Below are 17328 nucleotides of genomic sequence, written 5' to 3'. Positions count from 1 at the left end.
GCTCCGCCCCCGCCCCTCCGCGCGGCCCCCTGCTTTGCGAGCGATGATTGGCCTCTCCGCCCCACGTGACGGTGGGCGGGGCCGAGCGGGGAGGGGGAACCGCCCCGCGGGCGGCGGGCTCCGCGGCGCGCATGCGCACCGGCCCTCCCGCCCCAACTCTCGCGAGAGCGGGGGGCGGGGGCGGCCTGGCGGGCTCCCTGGAGGCGGCGGCCATGGCCGGCCCGGGCTCCGCCGCCGAGCGGGAGCCGCTGCTGGGAGAGGAAGCCTCGGGGAGCAGGTGAGCGGGGACCCCGCCCGGCTCTCCCTCCCCCCACCATAACCAGCTTCTTCTCTGCCCCTTGACGCGCCTACCCCGTGCCAAGCACTGTCCTAAACGCTGCGGTCCATACCAGATCATCAGCTTGGCCGGTCCCTCTCCCCCCCTGGGGCTCCCCCTCTTCCCCCCCCACTAGGTGCTACGCCCTCCCCTAGACGTTGGGGAACGATACGACCTAATAATGGCATCTTTTAGGTGTTCACTACGTGCCAGCTACGGGCCTGAGCGCCGGGGTGGGGGCACCCAAACTCATTCACTAGTATTTAATAATGTTGGTATTTGTTAAGCGCTTACTATGTGCCGAGCACTGTGCTAAGCGCTGGGGGAGACACAGGGGAATCAGGTTGTCCCACGTGGGGCTCACAATCTTAATCCCCATTTTACAAATGAGGTAACTGAGGCACCGAGAAGTTAAGTGACTTGCCCAAAGTCACACGGCTGACAAGTGGCCGAGCGGGGATTCGAACCCATGACCTCTGACTCCAAAGCCCGTGCTCTTTCCACTGAGCCACGCTGCTTCATTGAGCGCTCACAGTGTGCAGAGCACTGGACCGAGCGCTGGGCATAATACGTGGCTCAGTGGCAAGAGCCCGGGCTGGGGAGTCAGAAATCATGGGTTCGAATCCCCCCTCTGTCAAGTCACTGAACTTATCTTTCATTCAATAGTATTTATTGAGCACTTACTATGTGCAGAGCACTGTACTAAGCGCTTGGAGTGAACAAGTCAGCAACAGACCCCTCAGTTACCTCATCTGTAAAATGGGGATTAACTGTGAGCCTCACGTGGGACAGTCTGATGACCCTCTTTCTCCCCCAGCGCTTAGAACAGTGCTCTGCACAGAGTAAGCGTTTAACAAATACCAACATCATTATTATTATTACAGTTCGGCAACAGATAGAGACCATCCCTGCCCGATGACGGGCTCACAGCCTAATCGATGGGGCGGGGCGCCGTGCCAATCATCCAGTCGAAGTGGGAGGGAGAATAGAGGTGGAATTACCCCCCCTTTTGCAGATGAGCAAACTGAGGCCCAGAGAAGTGCAGCGAGTCGCCCGAGGTCATCCAGTGGAGGAGGCGGGATTAGAATCCAGATCCTTTTGATTCCCAGGGCCAGACTCTTCGCATGAGGCCACCCTGCTTCCCAAATGGTGGGGCCGTTGATGAAGGGCTGTCTATGTCCTAAGCGCTGGGGTAGAGGTGACGCCATCGGGTTCCCCATGGGGCTCACGGCCCAAGTGGAGCCGGGGGAGGGGACAGCAGGGATCGAATCCCAATTTTAATCAACCAGCCGTATTGACTGAGTGCTTTGGGGAGAGAAGAGCACTGTACTAAGTGCTTGGGTGAGTGCGGTATCTTACAGAGGAGATAACAGACCCGAAGAAGTCAAGTCACTTGCCCAAGGTCACAGAATAGACAGGTGGCAGGGAGGGGATTAGCACCCAGGTCCTCTGACTTCCAGGGTCAGGCTCTTTCCACTAGGCTACACCGCTTCCTTTGTCCAGATTGTTCGATCTGTTCCACCGGAGTCTCGCGGAAGCCTCCTTGTAGGCCAAACTTCCTTTTACCCGAGCTGATCCTCCGGACCTCCACTCTTTGCCCCTTTGGAACCAGATTTTCCGGTCAGGGCGGTGAAGCAGCTGACATCTTACTCACTTTTCCTTGGAACTTCAGGGCTTGAATCCTCCTGCTCGGCACCGTCCTAGTGGCTAGAACCCGGGCCTCCGAGTCAGAAGGACCTGGGTTCTAATCCTGCCTCCACCACCTGTCCGGGGGCGACCTTTGTCCAGTCGCTTTACTTCTGTGCCTCGGTTCCCTCGTCCGTAAAAAGGGGAATGAGACTGTGGAGCCCCATGTGGGACAGGGACGGTGATTTGTTTGCATCTACCCTAGCGCCTAGTACAGTGCCTGGCATTTCATAAGCACTTAAGCACAGTTGTTATCAAGTTGGTCCCGTCCTGTGGGACCAACCTGATTTAGAGTGGATCCTCCCCACCTCAGAAAAAAAAGATTAGATAAATAGGTTACAATCCACTAGGCTTTAAAGCACCTTGAAGGCAGGGGTCTTGTCTAATTGTTCAGGTGTAGAACAGAAACACTCCCATCTTTCCCAGCACTATAATAATCATTGTGGGATTTATTAGACACCTCCTACCTGCCATGGGGAAATGCCAGCACTCAGTACCGTGCTCTGTACACAGTAAGCGCTCAGGAAATACCACTCAGTGATTTCCCCCCCCCGACCCCACGCTAGACTGTAGGTTTATTGAGGGCAGAAGTTGTGCCTAGTGATTCACCCAAGCGCTTAGTACAGTGCTGTGCACAGAGTTGGGTCAACAGAGAGGCCTAGTGGAAAGAGCCCAGGCCTCGGAGTCTAAGGCCCCGGGTTCTAATCTCCACTCCGGTCCCTTGAATGCCATGTGATGTTGAGCAAGTGACTTACCTTTGCCTCTGTTGACTCACCTGCGAAATGGAGATAGCATCCCCGCCGCCCACCTCAGATGGTGTCTTGATTTCTTTGCCACGATTCCCCACCCCCTCAGCCCCACAGGACTTGCGTCCCTATCCGTCGCTTATTTATTTCTGTTAACGTCCGTCTCCCCCCGCCGCACTCCTCGGGGGCAGGGAACGTATCTGTTCTATTGTCCTCTCCCAAGCGCTTAGTAAAGTCCTCGCTGCACACGGTAAGCCCTCAGTAAATACCACTGATTGATTCAGTGCCCAACGGGCTGAACAAAAGTCTCCATTTCAGAATCGGTCTCCTCTGATATCACATGTAAAATCATGCATTCATCCCAAAGTATCTGAGCGCTTACTGTGTGCAGAGCATTACACTAAGCACTTGCAAAGGCCAGTTCGGTAACAGATAGAGACAATCTCTACCCGACAACAGGCCCACCGTCTGGAAGGGGGAGACAGACGACAAAACAAACAGGCATCAGTAACATCAAGATAGACTTATAGATATATACACATTAATAAAATAGAGTAATAAATATGTACAGATACACACAAGTGCTCTGGGGAGGGGAAAGGGGGTAGAAAAAAGGGAGGGAGTCGGGGCGATGGGGAGGAGGAGCAGAGGAAAGGGGGGCTCAATCTGGGAAGACTTCCTGGAGGAGGTGGGCTCTCAGGAGGGATTTGAAGGGGGGAAGAGAGCTGGGTTGGCGGATGTGAGGAGGGAGGGCATTCCAGGACAGCGAGAGGACGTGGGCCAGGGGTCGTCGGCGGGACGGGCGAGATGGAGGCCCAGTGAGGAGGCGAGCGGCAGAGGAGCGGAGTGTGTCGGCTGGATGGAGAAGGAGAGAAGTCCGGGAAGCCAAGGTCGGATAACGTGTTGAGGAGAAGGGGATGGTCGACGGCGAAGGCAGCCGAGAGGTCGAGGAGGATGAGGATAGAGTAGGAGCCATTGGTTTTGGCAAAAAGGTCACTGGTGACCTTTGAGAGGGCAGTTTCAGTGGAGCGGAGGGGACCGAAGCCAGATGAGAGGGGGTCCAGGAGAGAGTTCCTGGAGTTGAGGAATACGGGGCAGCCAGTGTAGGCATCTCCCTCTAGGAGTTTGGAAAGGAAGGGTAAGAGGGAGATGGGGCGATAACTGCAAGGGGCAGTGGGGTCGAGAGAGGGTTTTTTTAGGATGGGGGAGACGTGGGCATGTCTGAAGGCAGAGGGGAAGAAGCCTTTGGAGAGTGAGCGGTGGAAGATGGAAGTTAAGGAGGGGAGGAGGGAAGGGGTGAGCGTTTTTATAAGATGTGCCGGAATGGGGTCCGAAGCACAGGCGGAGGGGGTGGTATTTGCGAGGAGGGAGGAGATCTCCTCTGGGGATACTGCAGCGGAGGATGGGAAAATAGAGGCGAGGGTTGAGAGCGGGGGTGATGGAGAAGGGAGAGGGGTGACTTGGGGGAGCTCAGACCTGATGGTGTTAATTTTCGTCATGAAGCAGGTGGCCAGATCTTGGAGGGTGAGGGATGGAAGAGGGAGTTAAATGTCCGGAACGGCTGACGGGGGTGAGGGGCCTGGAGGTCAATAAGGGAAGAAAAATAGGTTTGCCTGGCAGAGGAGAGGGCGGAGTTAAAGCAGACGATCCTGATGATTGTCATAATGGTGACTTTTGTTAAACATTTTCCTTCTTAAACCTCAGGCCCACAGTAGTCAAAGACCCTGTGATTGCCCTCCTACGTAGTCCAAGGGACAGGGACAGTGTGAGAGGGGGTTCGGTCCCTGTCACCCTTCGCCCTGAGGCCGGAAGCCCTCTGTGGGACAGCAACTGTGCCCTGGGAGCAGGGAACGTGGCTACCGACTCTGTTGTATTGTCCTCACCCCCCCCCCCCCCAGAGCTTCATACAGTGCTCTGCACACAGGAAGAGCTCAGTAAATATCATCGATGTTGATTACGTACTCCATGGCCCATCCTGGCTCAGGATTCTGCCTCAGGCGTGGGAACACGTCCCCTTTAGGAGTTCTGGGTAATGCCCATCTTCTTGGACCCCCCATATTAAGGTTAGGGACCGACCATAGTAATAACCATAATAACAAAAACTCTGGTATTAGTTAACTGCTCACTATGTGCCGGGCATTGTACTAAGCGCTAGGTGGAAACAAGCAAATTGGGGATCGGCGCAGTCCCCGGCCCACTTGGGGCTCAGTCTTCATCCCCACTTGACAGGCCAGGTAACCGAGGCGCAGAGAAGTGAAGCTCTCCCTTCTACTTAGGCAGCGCACCCGTCTCCTGTCTACTCATGGTGCTTAGTATAGCGCTTGAAAAATAGGAGGTGCTCAGATCCCACAATGGTTATTATAGCACCGGGAAAGATGGGAGAGTGTTTCTCTGCGCCAGGGTCCGTCCTGAGCCCTGGGGGGAGTTGGAAAATAATGGGATCAGGCCCAGTCCCTGTCCCCAAGAGGGCTCCCACTTTCAGGGCCGGAGCTAACGGGGATCGAACCGCCTCTCCCACGAGTAAACCGAGGCCCAGAGAGGTCAAGTGACATGCCTGGGGCCGCACAGCCGGCTGGGGAAGAGCTGGAATGGGACCTCGGGTCTCCCCACTCCCAGCCACTTTCCGCCACAACCCACGGCCCATTCGTTCATTCATTCAGTCGATCGTATTGAGTGAGCACTTACTGTGTGCAGAGCACTGATTTAACCTCTTGGCAGAGGACAGTAGAATCATCAGACGCATTCCCTTGCCCACACCGAGCTTCCTGTCTAGAGGGGGGAGACAGACGTTAATAGAAATAATAATAAGTGACGTGCGTGGACATAAAAGTGCTGAGGGACTGGGTCGGGGGAGGAGGGGGATGAAGAAAGGGAGCACGTCAGGGCTGTGACCTTACCTCAGTTGGTCCTCGGTCGTCGATGGCGACCCAGATTCCCCCGCAACCTCTGGGCTGTGTCCTGGATTTCCGTAGGGTAATCGGGGCAGAGAGTGGGTGTTTGTCTCTGTATGTCTCTGTGTGTGTTTGTGTCTCTCTCTGTGAGACCGTATGTGTGTCTGTGTGCGCATGTGCCCTGGACCAGTGCCCAGGCAGACCTTCCGCCCCGTCCTCTTCCCTCAGCCGCTGGGAGGTGATTGAAACCGAAGAGCTTCGCCGGAGCCGATGGCGATCCATCAGGGTCCTGTATCTCACCATGTTCCTCAGCAGCGTCGGTCAGTACCCCCAGGCCCCCTCCCCCGGAAGAGGGGAGGAGAGGGGCGGCGACAAGGGAGGCCACGCCAAACTAATAATCAGGGGACCCGTTCGGCGCTTACTATCTGCCTAGCACTGTTTTAAGAGCCGGGGGCAGTTCGGGTTTATCAGATGGGACACGGTCCCCGTCCCACCGGGGCTCACGGCCTAAGGAGGAGGGAGAAGGATCGGATCCCCAGCTGGTAGCGGAGGAAACTGAGGCCCAGAGAAGTGAAGTGTCTTGCCCAAAGTCATACGGCGGGAGGCGGGAGTAGAACCCAGGTCCTCTCACTCCCAGGCCCGGGCTCTTTCCCCTGGGCCACTCTGCTTTGTTTCATCACCCTGGACTTCCTCCCTTAAGCCCTTTCATCTAACCCAGCCTCCCAGCACTCGCGTCCATCCCTTAGACACTAAGCTCACTGTGGCCAGGAAATGTCTTTTCCCAACCGCTCAGTATCCTGCTCTGCACACAGTACGTGCTCAGTGAACACCACCGCTTTGTACTCTGTTTCCCCTTCCATAATCTAGTTTCCCATCTTTCTCCCCTTGTAAGTTCCTCTTGGGCAAGGATGTCTACCAGCTCTGTGGTCCTGTCCTCTTCCAAGCGCTAATGAAATACCACTGCTTCGTTCATTCATTCAATAGTTTCTATTGAGCGCTTACTATGTGCAGGGCACTGGACTAAGCGCTCGGAATGTACAACTCGGCAACCGATACCGTTTTCCCTTCTAGAAATTTATGATAACATCTTTCTCCCCCGCAGACCGTAAGCTTCTCCTGGGCAGGGATCACGTCTACACCACCGTAGACCAACTCTGAACGGTCCGACCGTTTTGTCGACCCCCGGGGACTAACGGATAAGGGATGCCATCTCTGTTTCCGCGTCAGGAGATCGAGGGTTCCGCTCTTTCGGTGGTTGGGAGGCAGGGCCGTCTACTGGAAAGACCCCAGATCTGGCAGTCAGAAGACCCGGGTTCTAACTCTGCTCTGCCGCTGTGCCACCTCGGCCTAGTCACTTCACCTCGCCGGGCCTCATTTCCCTCATCTGTAAAATGGCCATTCAGTCCCTGTTATTCTGTGAGCCCCTCGTGGGGCAGGGACTATATCCAAAAGGATAACCTTGTGGCTACCCCTTTTCTTAATTCAGTGCTTGGCACATAGCACTTAATACCACAATTATTATTACTTCTGTATTGCACTCGCCCAAGTGCTCAAGCAGCGTGGCTCAGTGGAAAGAGCCCGGGCTTAGGAGCCAGAGGTCATGGGTTCTAATCCCAACATCGCCGCTTGTCAGCTGTGTGACTGTGGGCAAGCCACTCAACTTATTTGGGCCTCAGTTCCCTCATCTGTAACCTGATTACCCTGTATCTACCCCAGTGCTTAGAACAGTGCTCTGCCCATAGTAAGTGCTTAACAAATACCAACGTTATTATTACTGTGCTCGTGTCCATTGCCCAGACACCCAACAGATTACAAGTAACCCATCTGCATAGACTCTCTTCCTTCCCTCAGGCATTCGTGCAGTGTAAGCTTAGCACAAGGTTCTGCACACAGTAGGTTGTAAACTCCTGCTTGTCTACAGCGACTGTCTACTGACTTTAGTTCCTCTCCCTAACACTCAGTACAGCGCCCTGCATACGGTAAACTCCTGAAGGGCAGGGGTCACGTCTACTAACTAGTGTCTTCTCCCAAGCGCTGGATCCAGTGCTCCGCACACAGTAGACTGGCGCTCCTCGAGGGCGGAGATCGTGCCTACTAACTGTACTGGCCTCTCCCAAACGCTCAGTACAGCGCTCTGAACTCAGCGGTGCTGTATGAATGTTATTGGTCCAGGGGCCCTGCTGAGGTAGATTCGTAGGGAAGGTTTTCTTGAACAGCCATCCTCATCAGCTGTCACTATCCTCAAAATGATAGGCGCGAAATTCGGGGTGTGTGCGTGTTCTGTCCGCAATTCCCCTTAAACTCACAAGAAAGCAGAATACAAATCCACTCACCTCACAGTTTCCCAGCCCCGGGCTACAGTGGTGGTTGGTCTAGCTGGCCATTTTGAAAATCTTGTCCACTGGCTTGGGCCCCAAAGCTTTGAACAGATGGAAAAGCACATTAGCCCCCTCCATTAATCAGTTGTATTTATCAGGTACTTACTGTGTGCAGAGCACTGGACTTAGCCCTTGGCAGAGGACCAATTTCTTAGAGTCGGTAGAGTCACCTTCCTTGCCCACCAAGCAAGTCAATTCACTTTTCTGTGCCTACCACACACACACACAAAAAGAATTGCTAGTTAGGTGAGGGGCCCTTTTTTTTTTTATGGTAGTAAAGTGCTTACTTTGTGCCAGGCACTGGACTAAGCACTGGGGCAGATAAAAGCTAATCAGGTGGGACCCGGCCCCTGTCCCACTTGGGGTTCACAGTCTTAAATTTGGGGCAGGTAAATGGGAAACGAAGTCTCTGATAGAATGAGAATGCAAGGTAACTCCAATTTTTCTGTACTCCTTTCAACTCTTATAGGGTTTTCCATTGTCATCATGTCCATATGGCCATACCTCCAAAAGGTGGGTAAAATGCGAATGATAAAACATAATAATGATAACCCCAGTACTAATAATAATCAGATGGTATTCGTTAATATTAATTGTGATATCTGTTAACTGCTTACCTTGCTCCAGACCCTGTTCTAAACCCTAGAGTAGTTACAAGATCATCAGGTGGGACACATTCCCCGACCCACAGGGCCCTCAGTCTTAATCCCCATTCTCCGGAGGAGGTAACGGAGGCACAGAGGAAGAGGAGCCACTTGCCTAAGGTCCCGGAGCAGGCAGGAGGCAGACCTGAGATGAGAACCCAGGTCCTCTGACTCCTAGACCCAGGCTCTATCCACTAGCCCACACTGCTTCTGCTCCACTTTTGCCCAGAGAAGCCCGGCCTGAGGCTGGTAGACACTCAAAGGGCGTGATCGGGATTAATTTTCAAAAATATCTATCAAGCAAGTGAAGGGCTCATTTTCATAAAAAATCCTTTTAGGTTAGTTTTTCCCTTTTGAAGGCATAAGCATTCCTCCCCTTGTAGTTTTCCCGGAAAGAGCCCAGGCCTGGGAAGCTGAGGACCTGGGTTCTAATTCCCCCTCCGCCACTTGTCTGCTGGGGGACCCCGGCCAAGTCACTTGATTTCTCTGAACCTCAGTTAACTCACCTGTAGAGTGGGCAGGAAAAAACCCCCTCCTCATCCATAACCCTACCACCTTAATCCAATCACTCATCCTACCCTCCCCTCCCTCCGTTACTCCAACGGCCTCCTCCTCCACCTCCACCCCCTGCCACCTGTCTCTCCCCACTCCCGCCCACAATTCACTCTGGTGCCGGACCATTTTTCCACCCAGACTTTCAGTCCCTGCTTTCCCAGACCTCGGCAACCTCCGGCGGTGGCCCATCCGCCTCTGCATCCAGCCAGACTTCCTTACCTTCGGCTTGCCAACCCTCCGTCACCTTGCCTCCTCCTCCCTCACCTGGCTGCTCTCTCATTAGAACTCAGCCTGCACACTTCATTGCTCTAACCCCAACCTTCTCACCCCACCTCCCGCTCCTCTCTCCCCCCACCCACCTCTCACCCCCCTCCGGCCTGAACCCCCCTGCTTCCTCCTGTCCTACCCACAATGACTCCCCCCCCCCCCCGATTCAGAGCCTTATTCAAGACGCATCCTCCTCCAGAAAGCTTTTCCTAAGCCCCCCTTTCCTCTTCTCCCACTCCCTTCTCTTTCTCCCCGACTTCCTCCCTTGTTTGGTCCTCTTCCCTTGCAACACTTTTGTCCCTATCTGTCATTGATTTATTTCAATTAATGTCTGTCCCTTTAGACTGTAACCCCCTTATTGTACCCTCCCAAGCGCTTAGTACAGGGCTCTGCCCACGGGAAGCCCTCCTTAAGAATGATTGATTGCCTAATCGTTCCCTCCTGGCCTAGACTGCGAGCCCCATGTGAAACAAGGACTGATTAATTTCTATCTACTCTAGTGCTCAGTACATGGCTTGGTAAAACCTAAGCATTTAACCCTTACTATATTAAAAAAAACCCTTCCAAAGTCTGTCTTAAATCCCCCACAACACAGTTCAAACCCATTTTGCTTGTTTTTTTTTCTCCACCATATCCTTGTTCCCCTCTGCTCAAAACAGTAACCTGAACATTTCCACATTCATCCAGTCAGAGTCCCGGAGGCACTCACCAAACACCCTTCATCGATGGTATCTGTCGAACCCTTATCATTTGCAGAGGACAGTACCATAAAGTTGATAGACACTGTCCTCCCCTGCCCACACAGGGCCTTATTTCCCATATTCTCCCCCTAATCAGTTGGCATTTAGCAATTAGAAAATAATCCCCAGTCCTTCCTCCGTGGGTCTCCTCCAACCACCAGCCTACCTTCACCGGTCAGTCCTCTGGCATCTTGAACCTCACCCTCTTGAGAGGGGCTATATATAGTGGTCCCAGGTGGACCCTCCAGTAACGCTGGCTGTGATTGGAGGATCCCCGGCAGGCTCTCCAGTAATAATAATAATAATATTGGTAATGTCGGTATTTGTTAAGCAGTCACTATGTGCAGAGCGCTGTTCTAAGCACTGGGGTAGAATCAGGTTGTCCCACGTGGGGCTCATAGTCTTCATCCCCATTTTACAGATGAGGTAACTGAGGTCCAGAGAAGTGAAGTGACTTGCCCCAAGTCCCACACCTGACAAGTGGCGGAGCTGGGATTCAAACCCACGACCTCTGACTCCCGAGCCCGGGCTCTTTCCACCGAGCCGCGCTGCTTCTCTAACACTGGCTGTGATTGGAGGATCCCTGGCCAGATCCCCAGGAACGCTGGCTGTGATCGGAGGATCCCCGGCAAGGTCTCCGGTGACACTGGTTGTGATTGGAGGATCCCTGGCAGTATCTCCAATAACACTGGCTGGAACCAGATGTGACAAGATAATCGGGTTGGACACGATCCATGTCCCCGCTGGTGTTCTCGGTCTTAACCTCCTTTCTACAGATGAGAGAACTGAGGCCCAGAGAAGTGAAGTGTGTCACCCGAGGTCACCCAGCTGAGGGGTGGCGGAGCCGGGATTAGAACTCGGGTCCTCTGACACCCAGGCCCGGGCTCTAGCCACTAGTCCGCGGTGCTCCACGTGGGCAAGGATGGCGTCTACCAACTCTCTGGTGGTGTCCTCCTCTCCCGAGCGTGTAGTGCAGCGTTCCGCTCCCAGTAAGCCCTCGATAAAAACACCCACCGGTTTATCGATCCCGTTCCACGAAAACACGGGAGCGTAAACCTCCGGGCGCGGCCCCACTCCGGTCTCTAAGGCGGCAGCCGTCGGAGCCGCGTGCCGGCCGGCCCTTGTCGTGAGCCGGGCGGCCCGGGGCCGGGAGAACGGACGGTCCTCGGGACGCCTCCCCTCCTTCCGCAGATCGACGCTTCGGCGGACGCCGGCTTTCTGGGCTGGGTGATCGCCGCGTTTAGCCTGGGCCAGATGGTGGCCTCTCCCCTCTTCGGGCTGTGGTCGAATCACAGGCCGAGAAAAGAGCCTCTCGTCGTGTCCATCTCCATCTCGGTGGCGGCCAACTGTCTGTACGCCTACGTCCACGCCCCTCCGTCCCACAACAAGTTCTACATGCTGGCCGCCCGCGGCCTGGTGGGCTTTGGAGCCGGTAAGGCACTCTGCCAAGCCCCGCAGTGGGTAGGGGAGGTTCGGGTCGGACACAGGCCCTGTCCCCTCTGGGGCTCACGGTCTCAGGAGGGGCGAGAAGATGGGTCGTACTCCCGTTTCCCCAGGTCACGGCACAGGCAAGGGGCGGAGCCGGGATGAGAACCCGGGGCTTCTTGGGTTTTTGAAATGGCCCTTGTGAAGAGCTTGCTCTGTGCCAGGCAGCGTACTGAGCGCTGGGGTAGCTATAAGTTAATCACGTCCCACTCGGGGCTCATAGTTTTAATCCCCATTTTACAGTTGAGGGAACCGAGGCCCAGAGAAGGGAAGCGACTTGCCTGAGGTCACCCAGCAGATAGATAACGCGGCGAAGCCGGAATTAGAAGCCAGGTCCTTCTGACTGGCGGGCCCCGGGTTCGATCCGCTAGGGTACGCGGGGCGTCAGACGCTGTTAATGAGTCCCAGCGGAGGCTCCTGAGCCCCTCACCTGTCCCCGGCCTTTCCGTTCCAGGCAACGTGGCGGTGGTCCGCTCCTACATCTCGGGGGCAACCTCACTCCAGGAGCGCACCGGCTCCATGGCCAGCACCAGCGCCTGCCAAGCCCTCGGCTTCATCCTGGGCCCGGGTACGGGGGGCGCCGGCGGGGCTCTCCGTCCTCTCGGCGTCCCCGCAGGGAGGCTGCGTGGCGGGCGGGCGGGCGGGCTCTTCACAGCCGCTGGAGGGATGACGACCGTTTTGGGGGTCGAAGCGCTTCCTGGGTGCCGAGCACTGTGGTGAATGCTGGGGGGGCGGCCCCCACACTTGGCCAGAAGCCAGGTGACCGGCGCCGGCGGCCTCGGCCGGGAGCCCGGCGGGCAGGACGGGGCGGGGCGGGGCGGGCCGGGGCCTCCTCCCCGACGGCCCTTCCCCCCGGCTCAGGGAGCGGTGGTTCTTCCTCTCTCTGTGTGTCTGTCGCGCGTCCGGCCTCCCGCCGCCAGCCATTCAGACGTGCTTCTCCTTCGTCGGAGAAGAGGGCGTGACGTGGGCGGCCGTCGGGCTGCAGCTGAACATGTACACGGCCCCCGTCCTCCTGGCCGCCCTCCTGGGCCTCCTCAACATCCTCGTCGTCGTCGCCCTGCTACGGTAACCCGGCGTCCCGACCTCCCTCCGTCCGTCCATCTGCCCATTCGGCCGTCCATCCGGGGCACCGTATCGAGCGCTTACCACGTGCAGGGCACTGGACTGAGCGCCCGGTGCCCTGCACCGGGTGAGCGCTCGCTAAGTAGCACGGACGGATACATCCTGCCCCCAGCCGGCGCCCGGCGCCATCCACCGCCCCCCTCGACCGGGCTCCGCGTTCCCTTCTCGCCCCGGCGGCGCGGGCCCCGACCCAGACCCACCCACGGCGCCGCGCCTCTCTGTGCCTTCCAGAGAACACCGAGTGGACGACCTGGGCCGGCTGTGCAAGAGCGTTAACGTCGGAGCCGGTAACGCCCCCCACGCTGCCGCCGGGCCGGGGTCGGGGGGCACCCCGGGCCGGGCACGGGTACCTCCTCGCCGGCCCGTCGGGTCGTCCCCGGCCCGGCGGGGTCCGGAGGGCGGCCGTCCGATTCCCGGTGGGGTCCGGCCTTCGGTCGGATTCTTCTCAGGGGAGAGGCGACCGGCGGTGCCCACCCCCCGGCGGCCTTAGAGGGCCCAGGGGCGTCGGACTGCGGCCCAGGGGACGTCCGCCCCCTTGTCGCCTTGAGCCATCGTGGTGTCTGCGGAGCGCTCACCGTGCGTCAAGCACTGTTCTAAGCGCGGGGGAAGGGGGGGGGGGGGATCATCCGCTCCAGAGGGCGGACGGGCAGTCGGTCAGTCAGTGGCATTCGTCGAGCGCTCACCGTGGGCCGGGCACTGGACTAAGCGCTTGGAAAGTCCACTTAGCACTTCACTTCTCTGGCCCTCATCTGTAAAATGGGAAGGCCGGGAGCCCCACGGGGGACAGGAACCGTGTCCGACCCGACTTGCCTTTGTCGATCCCAGCGTTGACTACGGTGCCTGGGGCCCAGTAAGTGCTCAACGGGTACCCCCATTATTACGGTCACCTCGAGAGACGGTCCTTCTAGACTGGAAACTCGCTCTGGGCAGGGAGTGTGCCTCCTGTCTCGTTACGACGTCCTCTCCCAACCTCTCTGCGCACAGTAAGCGCTCAGTCGGTACCGACGAGTGAGACGCCGCGGTGGGGTTTGGGTGGGCGAGAGCGGGGTGCCCGGGCGGGGCAGACCGAGGGGGCCGACGGTGGCTTCTCCCGACAGAGGGGACCCTTCCCGCCGCCGAGGATCGGGACGCCCCGGGGCCGGTGGACCACGTGGCCGTGGTGGCCACCAACGTCCTTTTCTTCGTCATCCTCTTCGTCTTCGCGCTCTTTGAGACGTAAGTGTCGACCTCGGGACGCTGGATCTCTGCCCCGCCCCCGCCCCCCGCGGCACTTTTGTCTGCCGTCCTCTTCCGAGCGCTCGGTACGGTCCTGTTGCACGCAGCAGACCGGCAGCTCCTCGAGGGCGGGGATCGTGTCTACCGGACTCTTCCGAGCACTTAGTACACCCCCGTGCGCCGAGTGGACCCTCGGCCCTTCTAGGGCAGGGACGGCGTCTACCGTCCTCTTCCGAGCGCTTATCAGCCCCGCGCGCACGGTAGACCGGCAGCTCCTCCAACGCAGCGAGCGTGTCTCCTGTCCTCTTCCAAGCGCTTGGTACATTCCCGGGCACCGAGCGGACTGTAAGCCCCTCAAGGGCGGGGACGGCGTCCACCGTCCTCTTCCGAGCGCTTATCACGGTCCCGCGCGCACGGTAGACCGGCGGCTCCCGGAGGGCCGGGATCACGGCTCCTCTACTCTGTGGCACGTAGTGAGCGCTTCACAGATGCCACGATTATCATTCCAGTCGCCGGTCCTCAAGGACGGGGATCGCGTCTAGGGTACTGAACTCTTCTGAGCGCACAGCACGGGGCTGTGCACGCAGCCGGCGCTCCGTCGATCCTGTCGGTCGATTGAAAAAAAAAAAAGGGCGAGGAGGGGGAAGCGAACGCTTGCGGACGAGCCGGTCCCCAGGGCCGCAGAAACTGCCCGCGCGGCGCGTCTGCGCCGCGGTCAGCGTCCCGCCCCCACCGCCCCGTCCCCAGGATCGTGACGCCCCTGACCATGGACATGTACGCGTGGACCCGCGAGCGGGCCGTCTTCTACAACGGCCTCATCCTGGCCGCCCTCGGAGTCGAATCCGTCGCCGTCTTCCTCGGCGTCAAGGTCCTCTCCAGGAGGTGAGGAGACCGAGCCGGGGGGCGGGCGGCCCCCATCCTCCTCCTCCTCCTCCTCCTCCTCCTCCTCCTCCTCCCCGTGGTCTGCCGTTCCGGAAGGGAGCGGGGGGCGGCGAGCCGCCCGGGGGAAGCCCCGCCGTGGGCCCGGGCCCCGCCGGGCGTTGAGCGCGGCGGCGCCGTGGTCCCCCAGGACGGGCGAGCGGGCGGTGCTGCTGGGCGGCCTCCTCCTCGTCCTGGCCGGATTCTTCATCCTGCTGCCTTGGGGGCACCGTCTTCCGGCCGTGCAGTGGGAAGGTAGGCGTCCCGGCCCCCCGAAGGCGAGCACCGCGGCGGAGGCGGGGGGCGGGGGACGCGACCCTCGCGGCGGGCGGGAGCCCGGAGGACGCGGGCGACGGGGATTCTCCCCCCCGGCTCGGCCGCTCACCTGCCGGCTGGCCTCGGGCGGGTCGCCTGGCCGGGCCTCCGTCTTCCCCGTCCGGAAAATGGGGACGAGGTGCCCGCCGTCCCCCGACCGCGAGCCCCACCGGGAGGGGGAGACCGCGTCCGGGCCGCCGACCCGGCCCCTCTAGGGAAAAAACCAACGCCCCGCGGCCCGCGGCCTCCTCCTCCAGACCTGCGCAACGGCTCCGCTCCCACCGGGCCGCCCGGAGAGCGGGCGGGCGCGGGGAGCCCCCGGGACGGCCGGGAGGCCACCGGCTGCCCGGCCGCCCAGGCCTGGTGCCTTTACACGCCGGTCGTCCACCTGGCCCAGTACCTGACGGCGGACGCGCTCGTCGGGCTGGGCTACCCCGCCTGCAACGTCATGGCCTACACGCTCTACTCCAAGATCCTGGGACCCAGCCCGCAGGTCAGTCCCTCGGCCGGCCCCGCCGGGCTCCCGGACCCGGGCGTCGCCGAGTCACGCTCCCGCCTCCGCGGGGGGAGGGCGGAGGGGTTGCCCCCGAGAAGGCCCGGCCGTTTCCACGGGTGGGGGGGGGGGGGGGGGGGCGGGGCGGGATCGGGGCCGGCGGCGCGGTGTCTGAAGCGGGGCCTCCCCCGCGTCCCTCCCGCCCTTTCTCCCTCCCCGTGTCCCCCCGACCCCCCGCAGGGCGTGTACATGGGCTGGCTGACGGCCTCCGGGAGCGGGGCCCGCGTGCTGGGCCCCGTGTTCGTCAGCCAGGTCTACACGGGGCTGGGCCCGCGCTGGGCCTTCGGGTCCGTGTGCGGCCTGCTGCTCCTGACGCTGGCCCTGCTGGCCGCCGTCCACCCCAGGCTCGTCGCCTTCTCCCTCCGACGGCGGACGGCCTAGGCCCCGGCTCCTCGGCCCCCCGCGGGAGCCCCCAGAGAGGCGAGCGGGGCGGGTCCCCGCCTCCCGTCCCCCTGCCCCGCCCCGCCCCGCCCCGACGGCGGGAGAGCCAGCTGTCCCCGAGCTGCGGGGAGGGCAGACGGGGCGGGGCACGCACGCCGCCCCGGACGCCGGGCAGCAGACCGGGGCGCCCGCTCCCCGGCGGGAGGCAGGGACGGACCGATGGACGGGCGGGCGTCTCCTCCCCGAGGGGAGGCCGCCAGGAAACACTAGAGGCTCAGCACTTTAAGGGGCCGCCGGCGGAAGCCGAGCCCGGACCGCCCCGGGGGAGCCCCCGGCTCCGAGAGGGGACTCCCTCCCGGATTCCCTCTTCGATTACGAGCGTCTGCCTTAAAATAAACACCTCCTCACGGAGCCTCCGCCTCCCGACTCCTCATCCGCCCGGGGCCCGGGGAGGGACGCGATAGGTTGGGGGGGGCGGCCGCCAGTTTCCCTTGGGAGCCGCCCCGCGCCCCCGGCCTTCGGGAGAGCCGCCCCGGGCCCGGGCTCCCGTCTGACGCGGCCCACTTGAGGGGTCTCCCCGCGTCGGGTGCCGGGGATCGCCGCCGGCTGGCTACCTACCTCCGGGCTTCTCCTTCGTTCAGTAGTATTTACTGAGCGCTTACTGTGTGCAGAGCACTGTACTTCGCGCTTGAAACGTACAAGTCGGCAACAGATAGGGACGGTCCCTGCCCTCTGACGGGCTCACGGTCTAATCACAGGCTTCCAGTCTCGAGGCGGGGTGGGTCAGGGGGTGGCGCAGATCAAACTGTACTCACCGTGCTCGCCGTTCACGGCCTCCCCGGGGCCGTACCTCCAAGAGGAAGAACCCGCCCTCAAAGCCCGACCGACGGAAACCGGGGGAGCCGCTCTCCCCTTCTAGACCGTCAACTCCCCGCCCGCCTGCCGACCCGCTCTGTCAGACTCTCCCAAGCGCTCAGTCTGGCGCTCCGCACGCGGGAGGCACTCCATAAATACCACTGAACGACCGAGGGCGGGGAACTTGTCTACCCACTCTGTCGTTCCGCCCTCTCCCGAGCACTCGGTACAGAGCCCCGCACACGGTGAGCGCTCGATAAA

The 17328-nt window shown here is 59.9% G+C and overlaps 1 protein-coding gene across 2 annotated transcripts; it reads left to right on the top strand.

Moving 5' to 3' along the window:
* The first annotated feature begins 182 nt into the window (after positions 1-182).
* Positions 183-16624, top strand: MFSD8 (major facilitator superfamily domain containing 8). 2 transcript variants are annotated; one of them, XM_029067307.2, is made up of 12 exons: positions 183-277; positions 5868-5959; positions 8487-8530; positions 11415-11655; positions 12163-12276; positions 12629-12773; positions 13062-13117; positions 13928-14045; positions 14793-14927; positions 15115-15218; positions 15536-15771; positions 16012-16624. In XM_029067307.2, exons 1-12 carry the CDS (start codon positions 213-215, stop codon positions 16210-16212), a joined length of 1551 nt encoding a protein of 516 aa, XP_028923140.1. In that variant the 5' UTR covers positions 183-212; the 3' UTR covers positions 16213-16624. The 2 variants fall into 2 exon arrangements, with proteins under 2 accessions (XP_028923140.1, XP_028923141.1); XM_029067308.2 differs by lacking the exons at positions 183-277; positions 5868-5959; positions 8487-8530 and adding an exon at positions 10732-11212.
* The last annotated feature ends 704 nt before the right edge of the window (positions 16625-17328 follow it).

Source organism: Ornithorhynchus anatinus, chromosome 6, assembly GCF_004115215.2.
Source record: "Ornithorhynchus anatinus isolate Pmale09 chromosome 6, mOrnAna1.pri.v4, whole genome shotgun sequence".
In the NCBI taxonomy this organism is placed as follows: Eukaryota; Metazoa; Chordata; class Mammalia; order Monotremata; family Ornithorhynchidae; genus Ornithorhynchus; species Ornithorhynchus anatinus.
This window is presented reverse-complemented; position numbering and strand designations above follow the sequence as displayed.